Source organism: Crinia signifera, chromosome 2 (genome assembly GCF_055691185.1).
Source record: "Crinia signifera chromosome 2, ASM5569118v1, whole genome shotgun sequence".
In the NCBI taxonomy this organism is placed as follows: domain Eukaryota; kingdom Metazoa; phylum Chordata; class Amphibia; order Anura; family Myobatrachidae; genus Crinia; species Crinia signifera.
This window is the reverse complement of record NC_139218.1, coordinates 196,578,735-196,593,204: the sequence shown is the minus strand read 5'-3', so window position 1 is coordinate 196,593,204 and position 14,470 is coordinate 196,578,735. Positions and strand designations below refer to the sequence as shown.

The following is a 14,470-nucleotide window of genomic DNA, read 5'->3' as shown; positions in this document are numbered from 1 at the left end:
TCTGGTCCTACTCTCCATGGTATGAATAACTGAGTGAAAGTCCGTGCTCTATTAGCAGGTGTGGCTGGCCTATGGCGAGTCATGCTTTAGAAAGCAGCCAGACCATTCAAGATGCAGCAATAACAGTATACAACATGAAATTGTTAAGGCGCTGCTCATTCTTCTGAATCAGTCCAAAGCATGGGCGGGCTGGATGGGGTGGCTGTGTAGTGGCCAGAATTCTGTCTATACCAGCATTACTGTTAAAAAAAATAAAAAAATATATATTTTCCCAATCATTATAACATTGCCCCAGCACTAGCGCCTTTTTGCATGGCTGTGCGCTATTTAAACTTGGAATGTCTGTAACAAAATGATGCGCTTGTCCCTGCATTTAAAGGAAGGTATGTGAATTTTTTATTGATTAGTTGCCCCTTTAATTATATATGTTAGGGTTTATATGTCATAAACTTATCAATGCATTTCCGAAAGACAAGCATCTGGCACATTGATATTATACAGATGGAGCACCTCTCGCTCTTGCAGGGGATGGCGGAAGATTCGCCAGCCGCCATCCCCCACCAGCCGCCGTAAGGGGACGCGCGCGCACGAGATACACGTGCATCACCTTACAATGGGGCTCCACCTGGGTCCCCGCCGCCTCGCCGCGGTTCGCCCAGGGTCCACGCAGCCTCCCCCCCGCCTCTCCCCCCCCAACCCGGCCGTCTCCCTGAAGCGGAGACGGACAGGGTTCCCGTCCCCCCCCACCGACGGGAAAATGAGACGCGCGTGCGTGTGAGACGTACGCGCGTTTCAGTCAGATGGGGACCCTCTCTGCCAGATTCTGGCGCTGGCACAGTGCCAGCAAAAATGAGAGGCGCTCCATCTGTACATAGCACCTGAGATGCAAATAAAGGAATATTTGGTCCAAATATAGTCATTTTGCAGAAGGTATGGTATGATGTTTTTGTTCTGTCAGGTTTCTACCATAATATATATAACCGGTGTCTGTCCCCTGATGCAGATGTTAGTAAGACTATTATACAGCTGCCATCTTCCTGTAGATTTCACTTTGGCTGCTGAAGCCAATAACTTCTAGGTGCTCATGGGACCAGCCTAAGTCTTCAGGAAGTGCTAGGATGGTAATTTCTTCAGGTTTTCAACCTCTACCTGTAAAATATTAATATAATAAATTCATAAATGAGCACTACAAATTCATACATAAATTATATAAGTTGATGTAAAACTTGTCTTCAGTTTGGCAGGGTAAATGAACAGGCTCCAAGTTGCTCACAATTTCTGAGTAAGGAGGCACTGAAATTTTACGTCCCCACACCAACAGGTATGGGACTGTCATCACTGTGCTGGATGTCTGAGGCTCATCATGATGAGGGCAGTCAGTAGGCTCTGTTTACAGCCTACTAGTCATATTTTATGTATTTCTTTATCGTATTTATACAGAATTCCCAGGGGAGGTTACAATCATAATTCAGTGGGGGAGCAGGGCATACGGGGAGATCCTTTTCTGAATTGTGATCAATAATTGAGTAAGCCTGTGAGATTTAAAGTATATGTGGAATTTATAAATATATACTTACATGTGAAAGACCCATATACTTTTTTTGGGCCAAATTGGACTGCCTGCTCATCAACAAATGGTGGTCAAATACATTTTTTAAAACAAAATTTCAATAGATTGCAGTTTCAGGTCACAGACATGTTACAAGTATGAAAAGAATGGTGACTACATCCACCTCCATACACTGTTATATTATGAAGCTGATCTTTTTCATTATAAAACAATTCATTCCTGCACATTCATTGCATTATTGATCTGTATTTTAAGTGCATAGGTAGAGTAAGGCCAGGTACACATTAGGATGACAGGCAATCAAAACAATTTCCTTTCGTCCCGGACCATGCCAGATTGCCCGTACACTGGCCAATGTAATAAATGACGGAATGATATCTCATTCTGTCCTTTATTACACTGCACTGGTTGCGCACCATATCATCTGGTTGGCTGTGCAGCATGGCTGACCAGAAAGTGGTGTATATGACCACTCAGAGCACACAATAGTGCATACACACTAGACAATATGCACAAGTTGGTTGTTCCAATAGGACAAAATGTGCTGACATTGTTCTGGTGTGTACTCGGCCTAAGAGAACTAGGATCTATAATGGGATGAAAGTGATAAATATACTTTACATAGCTTCATCTAGTTGCGTTTTCATTTAAAATGTTACACAGAAAATTTTGAGATTATGATCTGATTTAGCAATCTACTTTCCGTTATACTGGAACACTGTGTATTACCTGCAATGCTATTCGTTTCACTCTCTCTTCACTGATTTCTGATCTAATCTCTTGGATATCTGCCCTGTATAAAAGGTAGAATACAGTCGCAACACTATTATCATACTGTATAATGCTGTACATGCATATAAGCCTTATATACGCCTTTGGTTTTCTGTTCCCTGAATATGCATTATGCAAGTAGTACAGAGGTTCCCAAACTCTTTTGAAATCCAGCACCTGGTGTATCCCCAAAACATTTGTGGCACCCCTAGGCCAAAAGTTTTGGTACTTGTGTAATATCTGGGCGCCTGATTTTTTTCATCGCATGCCACTAGTTACAGCATGCGATGAGATGCGATGGCACCCGATTTACGGGCTTTTTAGACGTTCCTTGTACAATGTAAAAATCGGTCGCACTGCATACCATTACAAAGGCATGCAATGCAACGCGACCGACCCAATTTTTACATTGTACCCAATGTTAAATGGCCCCCGACCCGATTTTTAAATGTATACCCACCATGATGGTTAATTATTAGGTAAAATGCCCCCCCCCCCCCCATTGTTAATGCAATGCCACGATAAACGCAAACCCGAAGCGTGGCGAGCGCAGCGGTACGCGTCCTCCGACCTTTTCATACCCCCACTATCCACGTCGGCATGGAGTTGACTTTATATAGTGTGGCGAGCACAGCAAGCCACTGAGCCCGAAGCGTGGCGAGCGCAGCGAGCCCCACGAGGGGACACGGAATACATGTAAAGTAATGGGCACGCTTTGGGCACGGTGGCTCGCCACACTTTATAAAATCGACTCCATGCTGACGTGGATAGTGGGGGTATGAAAAGGTCGGAGGAAGCGTACCGCTGCGCTCGCAACGCTTCGGGTTGGCGTTGATCGTGGGGTGGCGTTAACAATGGGGGGGCATTTGACATAGTCATTACCCATCAGGGTGGGTGTACAATCAAAAATCGGGTCGGGGGGGGGGGGGGGCATTTAACATAGGAATCAGGCATCTGGGTGCCTGTACAATAAAAAATCGGGTCCAATCGCGACGCATCGCATGCGATGTGGCCGATTTTTGGTTGTACAATGACATAAGATTAAAACATCGGTCGCCCAGATAATAAAAAAGTACCAAAGTTTCTTATTTAATAGTACAGAAAAAAAAATCCTTAGGGTCAGATATGTTGTGAGGGACAGGATTCGCTTCTGTTTGTTCACATATTTTGGTACTGTAAGACACAAGCTCTGGATTTGCCTATTACATTGACCATAAATACATCGATTTGGCCCTCTACAACCAACCAAGGACACCCCTACAAGTGCCCCAAGGAACCCCAGGGTGCCAGGGCACACAGTTTGGGAACCACTGAACTATTGTTCTCTTAAGTTCCTGAGTATGTACTCATCACTCCTAGCTGCCTCTAATTATCCCCGATTTTTACCATTTAATTAAAGGCCCTTTGTATAAAAGTCAATGTTTGTGTGTAGAAAATTCTAAGCTGATGCAGTATCTCTGCAGGGGGTGAAGCTTAATAATGAAAATTCCCTTTATTAAGCCCTGCCCATGGTTGCAGACCTGCAATGTCCCGTATTATCTCATCCTAGGCTGGAGATCTGCCCACTCTTCCATGATTGTGCCTCAACAAAAATGGGAGTCCCTCAGCACTTGCGGGAGTGTAGGTAAGTATGTTGGACACTCAATATACCACACCAACTCGAGGGTCCATTAACCTAATTCTTCAATGCATTATGGCAGCTGCTGGACACACTTAATATATATTACATGCTACCAGTCCCTGCTGTGCCAGAATTACACTAACATTAGTGGTCAGCATAAAGAGTTACCTAAGACAGACAATAGACCAACCAGTAACGGAAGATTAGGACAAATAGGGGTAAGGAGAAACACGATCAGAGAGATATAAATGACATTTAATCTGCCACGGGGAAGGCTGCTGTGGTATAATATTTAACAGATGTTTCTTGTACAGTTGCTGTAGGTAATTGTTCCTACTACTCACGACTGCTTGTTTGTAAGTATGGCCATCATAAGTTTAAGTGATCTGATCTCTGCCATGAGCTCCTCCACTTGGGCATTCTGTGCAGGCTCAGGGCTCCTCTTGGATGTGTGGGTGCTGGGCTTTGCAGTGGTGGAGGCTGGCAGACTAGACTGGGTGGAGAGCCTGTGAGTATTCTGGGACAAAAAAAAAGACGGCACACATAACAAACTCGCAAATTGTCAGTATGTATAATACAAAAACAGGTTTTATATATTGCAGTGCAGAGATGTATAAGTATTTATAGCATTGGTATGGGAAAAGAAGGACCAAGCCTTCCCTTCAGCGAGAGAATGTAGCAGGTGTAATTTGTGTGCCTTAGGCATATATGTGTTTATATATGTATGTACTCAGCCTTGTACAGGCCCGAGCAGGTAGACATTCTTACCTTAGATGTCGGCCCTTTACTATGGGAATTCACCTGATCTTCCGCTTTATGGCCAGTGGAGTCATTCTGTGATATTCAAAAATAAACCAAGATCAGAATAAAATTCTTTATTCAGCCTCTGATTATCCCAATACTCTGAAGAGCTGCAAATGCTGGTCGGGGCCAGGCTGGTATATGAAATACATGCAGAGGGATACATTGCAAGTAAATCTGAGAAATCTATTTGATGATCAATTATCATGCTATTTATTGTGTTTTGAGAATCTGTATGTATCACATGTGGTTTAATACAATTCACTAATATAATAAGTATATCACTATTGATTCAAGTGGGTTATTTAAGCCAGTACATTTTACAGATGTAACCTCGTGAAGTTAGAATTTCTCAGTAAATGGAGAGTGATAAACAGCCAGCCAATCAGCTCCTACCTGCCATGTCACAGACTGTTTGAAAAATGTCAGGCAGGAGCTGATTGGCTGGCTGTTTATCACTCTCCATTTTATCACTTTTGAAGCTTAGAGAATCTGGCCCATGATCCGGATATAAAAGTAGCAGTTTGTGAGCATTTTCTGTTGTATGTTTACTACTCTAATTATTAAAATGCTCCCTAATAATATTTCCCAATTTATGACAAATTACACGTGACATGTGTATGAATTGTGTTTTTGGTTACCTATGATTTCTCAACAAAGCTTCTTTGCTATATTCCTTTTTTTGCTATATACACACTTTTCAGTATTTTGCTTAATCGAAGGATTAAGTTCACCTGCAGGTTTGCACACTTGATATATCTATGACACTACCCCCTTCGCAGACATATCAGGTTGGCCCTGCAGCACAGCCGATGCTGGTATATTATCATCCAGATATATAGGTACATCTGAAAGCTGGGGGGTATTCGGCTCTGCACTCTCGGCCTAATTCAGATCTGATTGCCGTTGTGCGAATTTGCAGGGGTCTGTGATCAGATAGCCGCCGCCCAGAGTAGTCATGCCCTGTGCAAGTCTGTAAATAACTTGTAAATGGATCACTGATCGCGTGCCATCTGCAAATCCATTCGCAACTCACTCACGACTGAATGATTTTCCCCGTCTGTGCAAGTGTGCGTAACTCTGACACTTGAACAACTGTGCAACAGAGCCCAGAGCGGAGGTCCCACTCCTTCCCTGAAAAGGCCTAGACATGCCTTCAGTTTTTCTGACATGTATTTGCACAACAGTGATCAACTCCTAAAAACCTCCTTAGTTGGGTAGGTCAATGTTAGTTGGTAATTTCTGCCTATACATTGCTGCTTGCAGGAAGAGGGGAGTATAGACTCCTGGACACCCTCAATATGATACTATGGGCGAGATGCACTAAACAAATGCAGTAAAAAGCCAGTGCAGGGAGGAGGAGGCGCAGCCCCTGCAGCCATCTGAGCAGGGAGCTGCTGGGCAGGAGAAGGGGGGAGAGCCGCTGGCGACTGCTCACACGTTGCCGGGCACATCGCAAAGGACAGCTCTTAACGCAAGGCGTGTCCTTTGCAATAATTATCGCATATGTTAGTGCATATGCGACAATTATCTTTGCAGTAGCCGGTGTGTGGCAGAGAGGGGCCGCAGATGTTACTGCATCCCGTCCCAAGTCAGATAGAACATGGATTTATTAGCCATTATTACTATTTATAGTTTTATTTTCAATTATTTTAATATAATTATTTTTTGTTATCAATGATTCACTGATATTATATATACCCTAACTTGTAAAAGATTAATTTGTAGATCATTCCATACCCAAACTGTTCACCCATTGTACCATATGGATGTACAGGAAGATATAGGTGCATTTGGCAACAGCCAACCCAACGACCACGCAATAGATCGACCTCCTGCAGCCAATGAATATGACAGTAAATATGACATCACAGGTGGGCAGGCATATTCAAATGATTCTTCTGCCAGAAATATTGGGCGGCAGATTGGTAAGTACAGTATGTATGCACAAGAATGTTTGAGCATACACCTAACCATTCGATAAATTAATTAGCTGGGCAGCCAACACCAGGCCCTAACCCCTTCCCGCCGCAGCCTGTTTTTGCCTTCCTGACAGAGCCCTTTTTTTCAAATCTGACAGGTATCACTTAAGTGGGGATAACTTTTTTTTGCTTTTACTTATCCCAGTGATTTTGAGATTGTTTTCTCGTGACACATTGTACTTCAAGTTAGTGGTCAATTTGGGTCGATACAGTCTGTGTTTTTTTGTGAAAAATACCAAAATGTCGTAAAAAAATGGAAAATTTAGCAATTTTCAAAATGTTAAATTTTCTGCTTGTGAGACAAATATTCATACCACTCAAAATAGTTAATAACTAACATAGACCATATGTCTACTTTATGTTTCCATCATTATTTCAACATCCTTTTAATTTTTTTGGACACTAGGAGGCTTAAAATATGAATAGCAAATTCTCAAATTTTCAAGAAAATTTAAAACACTGATTTTTTTAGGGACCAGTTTAGTTCTGATGTGACTTTGAGGGACTTGTATGTGAGACACCCCCATAAATGATGCCATTTCAAAAACTGCACCCCTCACAGTATTCAAAACAGCATTTTGGAAGTTTGTTAACCCTTTAGGTGTTTCACAGGAATTAAAACAAAGTGTAGGTGAAATTTCAAAATTTCATTTTTTTTGCAGATTTGCAATTTTAATACATTTTTCTAAGGAACACAGTAGATTTTACTAGAGAAATGTGACTAAAAATTGATTCCCCCAATTATTTTGTTTTCATAAATATCCTATATGTGGCCCTAGTGTGCACGTTGACCAAACCACAGGCTTCATAATAGAAGGAGCACCTACTTGATTTTGGAGCCTCCTTTTTATGAGATTATTTTTTAGGCACCATGTAGGTTTCTAGGCACCATAAGATGCTAAAAGTTAGGAACCCCCCCACAAGTGACCCCATTTTGCAAACTACACCCCTCAGGGAATTCATCTAGGGGTATAGTGTACATTTCAAACCCCCAGGGGTTTCACCAATTGTGGTACAACTGGGCAGTGAAAATGAAAAATTATTTTTTTTACACAAAAATGCAGTTCTGGCTCCAAATTTTTCATTTTCACAAGGAATGAAGGAGACAAAGCACTCCAAAATCTGTGCCCCAATTTCTCCCGAGTACGGCAATGCCTCACATGTGACCAAAAAATACCATTTGGGTGCATGGCAGGACTCAGAAGGGAAGGAGTGATTTTTGGATTTTGCAGCTCAGATTCTGGTGGAATGTTAGTGGGTGCTATGTCGCATTAGCAAGACCCCCGAAGCACCAATACAGTGGAACCCCCCCACAAGTAACCCCATTTTGCAAACTACACCCCTCAGGGAATTCATCTAGGGGTATAGTGTACATTTCAAACCCCCAGGGGTTTCACCAATTGTGGTACAACTGGGCAGTGAAAATGAAAAATTTATTTTTTTACACAAAAATGCAGTTCTGGCTCCAAATTTTTCATTTTCACAAGGAATGAAGGAGACAAAGCACCCCAAAATCTGTGCCCCAATTTCTCCCGAGTACGGCAATGCCTCACATGTGACCAAAAAATACCATTTGGGTGCATGGCAGGACTCAGAAGGGAAGGAGTGATTTTTGGATTTTGCAGCTCAGATTCTGGTGGAATGTTGGTGGGTGCTATGTCGCATTAGCAAGACCCCCGAAGCACCAATACAGTGGAACTCCCCCACAAGTGACCCCATTTTGCAAACTACACCCCTCAGGGAATTCATCTAGGGGTATAGTGTACATTTCAAACCCCCAGGGGTTTCACCAATTTTGATACAACTGGGCAGTGAAAATGAAAAATTACATTTTTTACACAAAAATGCAGTTCTGGCTCAAAATTTTTCATTTTCACAAGGAATGAAGGAGACAAAGCACCCCAAAATCTGTGCCCCAATTTCTCCCGAGTACGGCAATGCCTCACATGTGACCAAAAAATACCATTTGGGTGCATGGCAGGACTCAGAAGGGAAGGAGTGATTTTTGGATTTTGCAGCTCAGATTCTGGTGGAATGTTGGTGGGTGCTATGTCGCATTAGCAAGACCCCCGAAGCACCAATACAGTGGAACCCCCCCACAAGTGACCCCATTTTGCAAACTACACCCCTCAGGGAATTCATCTAGGGGTATAGTGTACATTTCAAACCCCCAGGGGTTTCACCAATTTTGATACAACTGGGCTGTGCAAATGAAAAATTACATTTTTTACACAAAAATGCAGTTCTGGCTCAAAATTTTTCATTTTCACAAGGAATGAAGGAGACAAAGCACCCCAAAATCTGTGCCCCAATTTCTCCCGAGTACGACAATGCCTCATGTGTGACCAAAAAATGGCAGGACTCAGAAGGGAAGGAGTGATATTTGGATTTTGCAGCACAGATTCTGGTGGAATGTTGGTGGGTGCTATGTCGCATTAGCAAGACCCCCGAAGCACCAATACAGTGGAACCCCCCCACAAGTGACCCCATTTTGCAAACTACACCCCTCAGGGAATTCATCTAGGGGTATAGTGTACATTTCAAACCCCCAGGGGTTTCACCAATTTTGATACAACTGGGCTGTGCAAATGAAAAATTACATTTTTTACACAAAAATGCAGTTCTGGCTCCAAATTTTTCATTTTCACAAGGAATGAAGGAGACAAAGCACCCCAAAATCTGTGCCCCAATTTCTCCCGAGTATGGCAATGCCTCATATGTGACCAAAAAATACCAGTTGGGTGCATGGCAGGACTCAGAAGGGAAGGAGTGATTTTTGGATTTTGCAGCTCAGATTCTGGTGGAATGAATGGTGGGTGCTATGTGGCATTAGCAAGACCCCTGAAGCACGGTGAAATTATGAACCTAATAATCCATAGATGTGTGGTATATTTTAAAACACTCCTTTATACATAGGCCGGGTTTGTCGGGGCAAGTTTCACAGTGGAAAATAGTATCCTTTCTTATTCCCTTTTTATAGCAAACTTTGCACCTTTTTTGTGTCCTGCCCTTTCTTGCAGTGGAGGGGATTTCGTTAGGAAAATGCTGCCCTGGTACAATACGGGGGCCAGTACTAGAAGTACTGGGGCCCTCTGCCTGCTGGTTCCCAAATATTAGGCCCTTTATGACTTCCTCTTGAAAGTGCATAAATGTCCCCCTCTGGCTGGTAGAATGGAATAGCACGTAAGCGTTATACAGTGCCATCTGGATGATATACACGGCCAGCTTCTTGTACCAGATTTTTGTTTTCCGCAGGGGACTGTACGGCTTCAGTACCTGATCTGAAAGATCCACTCCGCCCATGTACTTATTGTAATCTAGGATACAATTAGGTTTTGAGGTGTGGGTACTGGTACCTCGTACAGGGATGGAGGTGGTACTGTCTCCATGAATTGTTGTCAGTATAAGGACATCCCTCTTGTCCTTATATTTGACCAACAACATATTTTCGGTGCATATTCCCCTGCTTTCACCCCTTCTCAGTAATTGGGCAACGTGCGTTTTTGGGAGGCCTCTTTGGTTCTTGCGCACAGTACCGCAAGCTGCTGTACCTCTTGAACCAAGGGCCTTAAACAGGGGGATGCTAGTGTAAAAGTTATCCACATAGAGGTGATAACCTTTATCCAGGAAGGGGTGCACTAAATCCCAGACAATTTTTCCACTAACACCTACGAGGGAGGGGGGGGCATTCTGGCGGTTCAATTCTTGAATCCTTCCCTTCATATACCCTAAACCTGTGGGTGTACCCTGAGGTGCTTTCACACAGTTTATACATTTTTATGCCATACCTTGCCCTCTTACTGGGAAGGTACTGGCGGAATTTAACCCTTCCTTTAAAATGTATAAGGGACTCGTCGATACAAATAAATTTTTCAGGGATGTACATCTCTGCAAATTTGGCACTGAAATGATCAATGACCGGCCTGACTTTGAATAGCCGGTCAAAGGTGGGATCATCTCTGGGTGGGCACTGTGCATTATCGGTGTAATGTAAAAATTTAAGGATTATCTCAAAACGAGTCCGAGTCATGGCCATACGGTAAAGTGGGGTGCTGTACAGAACATCTGTACTCCAATATTGCCTAATTTCCGGCTTTTTTACTATGCCCATATGTAACACCAGACCCCAAAACGTCATCATATCTACTGCATCTACAGGGGTCCACCTAGCAAATGATGACGTGGGGTTTTGAGCAATAAACTGCTGGGCATATAAATTACTTTGGTCCACCATTAAATTTATAAAATCATCAGAGAAAAATAATTTGAAAAAGTCAATTTCTCTGAGACCTGTTGAATCAAATTGGATTCCTGTGATGGCCAAAAACTCAGGAACCTGGGGCTCAAAATTGTCTGGTGGTGGGGTCCATACGGGATCAATCATTTGGGGGGGGGGTCTCAGCTGCTCTACGGGGGCGTCTTTGAGGGGGTCCCTCATCACTAGAGGAGGAAGAGGAGCTTAAGACGAATCCTTCAAATTCCCCGCTTGCATCACTGGCTGTGTCAGACAGAGGCAAGCATGGCATATGCCTCCTCCGCTGAATACATTCTTCTGGATGACTGGGATGACATTTGGGATGCCATTTTTATTTTTGTGTTTCTGTAAGTGTAATGTTTCAACACGTGTATAGTGTTGGGGGGGTACAAACTTTATTTCAACACGGGGGGTATGTAGTGTGTAGTGTGTATGTAGTGCAGAAAAAAAAATACTTTATACAGGAATTTGATCCCAATAAAAAAAAAAAAATTGAAGGGGTTAAAAAAAAAAAAAAAAAAAAAAGGTCCTGCGCCAAAAATTGAGCACAGATGTTGGTCACTGAACAGCGCTCAAAGGCAACAGGTGTAAAAACAATTTAAAAAAAAAAAATACCACAGCACTCTCCAAAAAAAAAACAATTTAAAAAAACTGCAGAAAAAAAATGATATCAACCCTGTGCCAAAAATGCTGTTCAGTGATGTATGTCACTGATCAGCGGCCACAGGACACCCACAAAAGCACCCACAAAAGCAACGTGGGTGTAAAAACAAAACCCCACTGCAATCCCCCCCCCCAAAAAAAAAACCTGCAGATCAGTGATGCAGTGATGCGACACTGATTAGCAGTGAGGGGCAGCAGGAAGACAACTGTGGGTGCAACCTGACAGGGTATATATAAAAAAAAAAACCCTGGACCCCCAAAAAGTTGCTGATCAGTTAATTAATTTAAACTGATCAGCACAAAAGGGGGGGCAGCAGTCAGTTGCACAGGCAGCACAACCTTTGGTGCAACTGAAAGGTATATATATAAAAAAAAAAAAACCAAAAAAGTTGCTGATCAGCACAGATATACTGATCAGCACAAAAGGGGTGCAGCAGACACAAAATATAGCACTCTCTATCACTCTCTAACACTCTCTGTCACTATCTCTCACGATCTGTGACTCTATGACACTGCAGCAGCAGGACACAGGAAGTCACAAGATCCAGGAAGCATCCAACTGCTGGCAGCACGCTACCAGCGGTGATCAGCGGTGATCAGGTAAGTATCAGGCAAGGTTCAGGTATGTATATCACGAGAGAGTGGCCGGTGACCGCTCTGCACGCAATTCCAGACCGGAATGGCGTCTGCAGCGCAGTCACCGTTAGTTTAAATGGCGCGCCTTGGCTGTGATTGGTCCGTCGGTCCGACGGACCAATCACAGCCTTGGGGGCAGGTGGGGTGAGGTGTCGTCGTCACCGATGACCCCCTCATGCCCCCTCACACCCGGCGTGATTGACACCTGTGTTACCGAGCGTCTGATTCGCCGGTAACACAGGAAAACGCTGCGAATGGCTGTTCACATTGAACAGCCAATCACAGCGATCGCCGACGGGGGGGGCGGCATCGCCGCCCCCCCTGGGCATGCAGGGACATGTCTGCTGTCAGGGACAGCAGACATCGTCCCTCTGTCACTGCGTCTCGAGACGCAGTGGCACTTTAAAGTCATGACGTATATATATACGTCATGTGTCGGGAAGTACATCCCGGCCATGACGTATATATACGTCAAATGTCGGGAAGGGGTTAATATATTGGTATCTGTCTTCTCCTAAACCTTTTTGTTTAATGCACAGAAGTCCAACACTTCCATATAAAGCAAATATGCCTTTAAACCGGATTCCTAAAAGTAAATGGCAAACTAGAAAGTATATTGTTCATATGTTATAGTCTAAATTCTATGCTTACCTCCAAGACAAGCTTGGACTTTGGTGGACGTTTACCCTGCATTTTTGGTCTTTCTGCAGTAGGGTGCGCCAACTTGACTGAGGAAACTCGGAGTCCATCCAGAGTGGAGGTATCTGTCATATATGGAAAGAAAATGAGTCAAACTCAATTAAGTCACAATTATAATGAAAACAATATAAAATACTGGGCAAAACTGATTCAAAAATCTAGATTAATACAAAATAAAATGCATTCTGCTCATTCCAGTGCCAGCTAGCAAAAGTTGTTATACAGATGTGTTCACATACACCGATATTCAAGTACAATGCATGGTTACACTGAATGATGATGCTGTCATTTCATGTAGCTGCTTTTAATTCCTAATTCATGTAGAAAGACAAGCGACAGTTGTCCGATACAAGTGACCTGTGTAATGACATGCATAACATATTGTTGTGCTCATCTTCAGCCTTATATCAATAACTTTGATACAAAAATACTAGCCTTAATTCCCTGTAAGAGAATATGAGGGAAATTAACTAAGACGCTGGAATACGGCCGAACCACGGTAAGAATGTATACAACCAGGATTGGCCGTATTCAGCTGAAAATACGAATCGCGAATAGGACAAATATACTAAGCTGCTGTATTCACCTGATTCATATCTTCTGATTGCTTAGCCGTTCATATTTGACGGGCGTATGTAACGGACGCCAAATACGTACAATGGGGCAGCATCACATGGATCAGTCAGTCCCGTGCAATGCTGCCCTATGTAAAAAATAGAAAAAATTAAAATGGCGTGGGCTCTCCCGCCCAGCAATGAGCCGGTCCTGATTGCAGAAATACAAGGGGGGGGGGGGGGGAGGCGGGGGGGGGGGGGGGGGGAAGGTCCCCCTGTATTTCTATAACCAGCACCAGGCTCATGGGCCGGTTCTGGTTCCCAAAATATGGGGGACAAAATGACTAAGGGTCCCCCGTATTTTGTAAACCAGCAACGGGACCAAACAGCCACAGGCTAATTGCACAGGCTGGGGAGACTTTTTATATAAGCTCCCCTGGCCAAAGCATTAACTCCTGGCTGGTCAGCCTGGGCCAGAACCCTGGGGGAGTGGGGACCAACCTCAATGCAACTGGGGCTAATAATTGTTGTACGGGGAAGACCGCACACCGTTTTTTACAAACATTTTTTATTTATTTAATCTGTTTTTTTACACAGAGAAGCCAAACAGATTAGTGCAAAATATGCCTAGAAAATGTGGAGTATTTTCCCAGGCGTATTTTCGGGACAATTACCGGCTGTATATACCAGTGGTCGCCAACCCGGCAGCGAACCGGGTGGCTCGACCACTCTACTGCCCGCCCGCCTGTCTCTCCCTGCTGCCTGCCCACCTGTCTCTCCCTGCCGCCTGCTTTCTACCTACGAGCCTGAGGGGAGTGGAGGGGAGGAGAGCGCATTGCGCGTCTCTCCTACCCCTCACTGTGCATCCCTTTGCATCCCTGTCACTTGGCCGCCCGTCCGCCAATCAGAGCTCGCGGG

At 43.8% G+C, this 14,470-nt stretch overlaps 1 protein-coding gene across 2 annotated transcripts in view; it reads right to left on the bottom strand.

The window, feature by feature from the left end:
* Positions 1 to 746: 746 nt before the first annotated feature.
* MNMIP1 (manchette microtubule inner protein 1) overlaps positions 747 to 14,470 on the bottom strand; it is a 107,301-nt gene continuing 93,577 nt past the window's right edge. The window contains exons 14-18 of one of the 2 annotated variants that reach the window (XM_083173532.1): positions 12,951 to 13,063; positions 4,731 to 4,796; positions 4,307 to 4,479; positions 2,300 to 2,363; positions 747 to 1,149 (exon numbers count right to left, since the gene is read on the bottom strand). In XM_083173532.1, coding sequence (XP_083029658.1) covers positions 1,114 to 1,149; positions 2,300 to 2,363; positions 4,307 to 4,479; positions 4,731 to 4,796; positions 12,951 to 13,063 — 452 coding nt within the window. In that variant the 3' untranslated portion in view covers positions 747 to 1,113. The remainder of the gene's footprint in view (positions 1,150 to 2,299; positions 2,364 to 4,306; positions 4,480 to 4,730; positions 4,797 to 12,950; positions 13,064 to 14,470) is intronic. The other variant, XM_083173533.1, reaches the window with a different exon arrangement.